The following is a 6,121-nucleotide window of genomic DNA, read 5'->3' as shown; positions in this document are numbered from 1 at the left end:
CCATGTACTGTTTTGTAATATTCATAACCACAATCCTGTGGTTTTCATTTGGTTACCCACCAGCTATTGCAGTAGCATAATTCCTCAGGTTTGGGACTATAATCAGCTGTTGTAATGTTGCAGGTTGAGTCAGGTTGGTCCTTTTTAGGGTTGGTTTTGAGGAGTAGTAGGCCTACTTGGGTCAACCACGCACTACCTGTTCTTACCTAATTAGCTTCCTCTGAGGTAAAGGATTACTTGAGTGATATAGTCCTTTTGTTCTCATCACTTAGTGTATTATTCAGTTGATGAGTAAGTTGCGTAAAAAGTTGTCTGTTAGTATTTTATAAAGTAAAATATGAGCACTGCTGAGATGGGAGCAGAGACTATGGAAGCCATGTCAACAACTAATGGTAGGTGAAGAATTTTATTATTATATAAATTGGCCTCTTGGACAGCTGCCAATAACTCTGCTTTTGTTACAGGGTCCATTTTGTAATTACCTCCGCCAAGGAGGTAGTATTAGAAGTTGTATTTTACTACTTCCAGCCTCGGAGTTAGCTTTAGTGCATTTTTTATTTAGTGTGTTAGGCATGTATGGCCATACACAAAGCAAACATGTGATGTAATGTCAACCTCGCTGCCAAAGCAGCCTACACTACCTGTTTACTACTGTGGCATCAGCTCAACCACAAGGAAATTCACCGCCCGGCCAGACCGATCAAACCGTCCTCCGGCTGGTCTGGGAACAGCTTTCACTTTGACACACTAGTGCTTAACTGGGGGTGGTTTGAAAGGCTGAGCTGATCCCAGATCTACCGGTTCGTCGTACTGAGGGGAAACCTGACCAAGGACCTCCGATGGAAATCCCACATCTGAAGTGCGCATGCGTTCTCTCTCCGAAGGGGCTTTTCTGGGTTTTCTGAGACATTTCTATAATAGCCGGTGCTTATTTTTCTGAAGATTAATAGTCACTGTCACACCAAGGATGCAACTGCTCTCACGTTCTGTGACTCCATGTCCTTTTAAAAATCAGCTGTTTTACAAAAATGAAAACACAACGCCTTACAATCAGGTGAGAAATATAAATATCTTTTCCTAATTAATTAATAATTAGTCATAAATTAATGCAAACGCCTTTTCCGTAATACTGAAGTCAAGATCTAAGAATTGAACGACATGTTTAAAACTAGGAAGTAGTCTAATGGAAAACGACAGTGTCTTCCTGTACTGTAGCCTTAACATTAAGTCAACAGAAGATCAGCTACACTTATAAAACTGCACAGGTGCTGGGCTACTAAAATATATGGAAAACAGCACTCCCACTCACGTAAAAATGGTTTCCTGTGTATCACTATGTGGAAATCTCTATGATGTATAATTTAAATCTATAATATTTATATAATATGTTTTAATATAATGTTTTTTGTCTAGTATCCTTCTAAAATGTATTACAGGATACATAGCCTATGGTTCTTTTTTGTAAGGTGGATGGCAGGGGAAAAGTCTTTCACATTGACAAATCAGTGGCAGCTTGTGTGGTGGAGAAAGTGTGTGTGACCCAGAAAAACACCAGGGCCATTTCACTGAGCATCAGGTAGTCTAGATGTTTCTGTGGTGTGTAAATGTTTTTATGAGCTTGAGTGACTTCATGCAGTAGGAGTTGTTGTACAATCCCCCTCAACCACAACCTGCCACACTGCCCAGGTTTGCTGTGGTGCTTTACTATGTGCAGTGAAAGCATGCTCAAATAAAGGTTTAGGAGACAGGATGGCAATTGAATTTGATCATTGTTTGAGATAGCGCCTTTTCTACACACTGAAGCTTTTACAAATAAGACTTGTATGTGCTTCTTCCCTCCAGGTGATCGCCTGTAAGAGCTCCGACAGGCAGAATATCTTCCAGCTGTGGCAGATGGTGCTGAGGAAGGGAAGAAGAGCCTGCCAGCTCTTCTGCAGCTCTCTGGAGATGTGTGGGCCCCTACTCACAAGGTTCACATGCTGTCCAGGTAAACACCAATCAATCAATCAATCAATTATCTGATCTTCAATGTTGTAATGTATGTTTTTAGAGTTTTGTAATATTAATTATTTGATTCCCACTAATCTATATCTTACTCTTTCCTCTGTACTTTGCTGTTGTGTGATGCTTTAGACTCGGCTCTTATAGACTCTGGCTTGTAGATTGTCATCACACAAAAACACAATAACCTCACCTCCCTCACTCTCTGTCTTTAAAGCTCAAATTGATCAACTGCGGGAGGATAAAGCTGCACAAGGTGAGTCCCACTGGTGTGCCAGGTTTCTGTTTTTGTTCTGTGAAGTTCAGGGTCTGCAGTCAATCCTCAAATCTTCTAAGAAAAGGGGGATGTTATATTGTTTTTTTATATATTCCCCCCAGACACACACACATACTGTATATCTCTCTACACATACATTTCATCAAAGACATCAGGGTGCAGGGTTGCACCCAGAGCAGGTTGCGGTTAAGACTTATAGGTGGATCAGAAGTGTCGATAAAAGAATAAAATTGACTTGACTTGAAAATCTTCAACAACAAGTCGATCCACCAAGTATTCAGTGTGAAAGCACTGTGTTAACAAAACAGAAATCACATATTAAAGTTACACACCTTTGTTTGTGGCTTAAATCTAGGCTTAAATGCACTCTGCCTTACATCTAAAACTATGTGATGACGACGACACCAGGGGTTTTGGGTGTATTCAGGAACTACTATGAACTACGTGACAGTGACGCAGTTCCACCATTACACCGCTCTGGAACTAACAACTTCCCATTCTCATATTCTCTTCCCTTTTCCGTTCTCCCCCTCGTAAACAGTGGGACTCCGGCCTCCAGCAGCAACCACTTTAATTATTAACATCAGCAACTCCACCCTGATCGACTGCGTCATTGGGAACGACAGCTACCCATCTGCAGTGGTAGAAAACCAGCCTCTAATGCAGGGATCGGAGCTCCAAATGCATGGTGGGTAACGGCACACGACAGATACTGTCTAACCAATTTTTCAGTGTAATTATACTCATTTATCACAATGGCCTTGAAGGAGACTATGATTTATGGTATCTCTCTTTCATAAATAGGCCTAACGTGTAGAAATGTGAAACATTCAAGTAAATTAAAGTCAAAAACATTGTATATGCTTTTACTGTAGGTGTTATGCATATTATGTCCACCTCTCTGATCTGTGAACCGAGAATACACTGCAACAATATCATTTTTCTTAAAACAAATTAATCAATCTACCAGTAGGGTGGGATAATTTCACCTGTTACCAGTGCAAACTAACTTGTTTCAAGAATTTCCTTGAATCAAACAACATTATTGTGATATAAGATATTGCCACTTTTTTCAAGAAAAATATCCAAAAGGGTGAAAGAGCATTCGAAAAAAGTGAAACTGTCTCACCCATTTGGCAGATTCACTTGTTTTAAGGAAAACAAGAGAGTTAAAGAGTTAACATTGGACTAAGACTTGTTAAGATATTTTTTTGCAGTGTAGCCTTCGCAGGCGTTACAGAAAAAAGGTTAAGCTGCAAAAAAGCTCTCAACAAGGGTCAGTTCTGCATTTTACTCAGAAACTGTCAAGGTAAAAACATACTGCAGCTCTCAAAGCCAACTCAGCCAACTCTACTTTGGATGACACGTTTATTTTAATGACTTACAGAGCGGATGAGGTGCAACTGCAGCTGTGGACAGCAGGGGGCAGCCCAGACCGCTGCCGCTCCTCCTCCTCCATCAGAAGAGCATCAGAGCATCCACATCCACGGCTCTCACCTCAACTGTGTCATCATCGGCGATAACAACTCCATGCAGGTGGAGCAGACTCACTGCGCTGAAACAGAGCCACAGGGGCAAGGCTTCGCCCGCACTGAGCCAAACTGAACCGATCTGCACTACACATCCCAGCAAGCAATGCATCTTTGTCCTTTGAAAAAACAAAAAAAAACAAAGATGACCGTCGCTCCAAGATGGTTTCAGCCACTATGTGATGCTGAATCAACTTTTCCCTGCAAATCTGGAAATAGCAAAAAAAGGGTAATTTTACTGATGTTTGGTTTATTTTCTCCCCAGCAATACAAACAACTTTAGGGATCTCACCTTTAGTAAATTGTGTATGTAATGGTCCTCAAACTTCTTTGCATCAGAGAGTCAATTCCTATACATTAATTAGTTGGATGTTGAAGTGCAGAGGGCAGAGTGGATTTGCAGATAGGTCTACATCCCTAAACATTATTTTTACATTTGGAAAGACATATACGCTGTTTATGTCCTATTTTGGTCTTGAATAATACTCAATTAGCTCTGGTCTTCACCTGGTCTTGACCCCCTTTGGACCTGGTCGTGGAATTGACTTGGACTCCACTAAAATGGTCTTTATACACATCAGATTCAGCCCTGAAGTGTACACATACTGTTCTATATATATGACTGTTTTATTACAGTTGACCAGATGCCACAGGGATTTCAGCATTCACAATTTCAGATCCCAAAACTTAATGCTAAAACTTTAGAATAGTTGTCACCAATGGTTTTCTTATTTTGCAACAGAGTGTTTTCCACTCCTCCTTCAGATGTGTGGACATTAATTTGGATGCTGGAGCTGGGAAGGGAATTATAAATAATATTGATGTGAATTTCTACTAACACATATGTTTTATTTGTATTTATTTATTTTGATACGGACAATGCAAATTAACACAGTGCCTGGTTACAAACTGGTTACAAACAAGTTGATGCAACTGATGTTCTGCATACAGAGATTACAGCTATTGCTAGTTTCCAACTCCTGCCCCTAGTTAGGCTTTTCTTTAAAGAAAAAAGAAAAAAGGAAGAAAATATATGTAGTGTAATCAAGCTTTCAGTAATCAGTGTACATGGCCTGATATTCTATGTTGGGAAAGATAATATGAACTGCTGTAGGAATAATATAGATCAATATTTTTCAGGTACAGGTTATTGCCACAGTGCAAACAGGAATAACATACAAGCTTATACAGTATTTAAACAGTATTTATATATTCAGGGTCTTTGATTGAAATCGTTATCATGTGACAATAAAGATATCGGGTCATGTGAAATTGTATGGCCTATGGTCATTAACAGTAGACTACTTGGTAGTGTTTATTTCTGGAAGTCATTTTGATTTCTTGTAAATATCTTTTGATTGTTCATTTGTATGAAATGACTCTTGACCTTGATATTCAGGTCATGCTGTACATTACTATGGAATAATAGGACTTTGAAAAAAGACCTAATTTTATGACTGTTAATATGCTATGCCGTGTTGCCATTGCATCGTATATTTTTCTTGTTGTTCTTAAATATTGCATCATTTTGTTGAGGTCATTTTGTTTTAGATTTTGTTGAGCGATTTGTTAGTGTATCTGTATGAAATGACTAAAAACATGTTTGTTCTACATTTTCAAATAAAAGACAAAGAAGACAAATGAATTATTGATGCACATTTGTCAGGTATTGCATTACATTTTATTGTTTTAGTCATCATTTGTTGTACTCTCTGCAGGGAGTTACAGCTTGAAGGTAATACAGATTGAAGGTACAAGCTACACCGTAGTACATGCATGATGCTGTCACATCGCAAGGTTTCTTTAATGTACTTCCCACTCCTGCCCTTCACTGTGTGAAGTCCACTGCCAACCTGAAGCACTGTACCGGGACAGTTCCCCTCTCAGAGACACAGATCTACAGTAGTCTCACTGTCAAGATATCGTCAAGGCAACACAGACCTGATCTACAAACAAACGGTAATAAACAAAGTATTTACAGTTACAGTAGATGACTATGTTCAATATGAGTGTGATCATAAAAGGCAGTTTTTTAAGGCAGAAATATCTGGGAGGAAAAACAAGGAGTGTGATGAACAAGAAAATAGACATCCTGGCCCCAAAACATGTGTTTCCTATAATGTGTACCATATCGTTTTGTTAAGTTACCTGTCAATGAGACTTTGAATGACAACTGGAAATCATAAAGGCGTTATTTTGAGGCGTATGTGTTGGAACAGCAGGGTAGTATGTTAGCATTCTTTGCTGCCTGTACAGTGAACAGGGTTTCAGAAACTATACATCTGTACAATAACGCATGAAAAGGAGGCATTGT

At 39.3% G+C, this 6,121-nt stretch overlaps 1 protein-coding gene across 1 annotated transcript; it reads left to right on the top strand.

Annotated features, from left to right (window-relative positions):
* The first annotated feature begins 967 nt into the window (after positions 1-967).
* LOC139643523 (uncharacterized) lies at positions 968-3,901 on the top strand. Its single transcript, XM_071518685.1, has 5 exons — positions 968-1,054; positions 1,843-1,987; positions 2,219-2,257; positions 2,820-2,966; positions 3,666-3,901. The coding sequence occupies exons 1-5, from the start codon at positions 968-970 to the stop codon at positions 3,881-3,883; spliced, it is 636 nt and encodes a 211-aa protein (XP_071374786.1). The 3' UTR covers positions 3,884-3,901.
* Positions 3,902-6,121: the final 2,220 nt, after the last annotated feature.

This window comes from Centroberyx affinis, unplaced genomic scaffold, assembly GCF_046629955.1.
Source record: "Centroberyx affinis isolate AG114_WGS23_722 - 3 ecotype Tasmania unplaced genomic scaffold, CSIRO-AGI_Caff_v1 ptg000621l_1, whole genome shotgun sequence".
NCBI classification, from domain to species: Eukaryota; Metazoa; Chordata; class Actinopteri; order Beryciformes; family Berycidae; genus Centroberyx; species Centroberyx affinis.
Note: the sequence above shows the minus strand (reverse complement) of the source record. Positions and strands in the feature narration are given on the sequence as shown.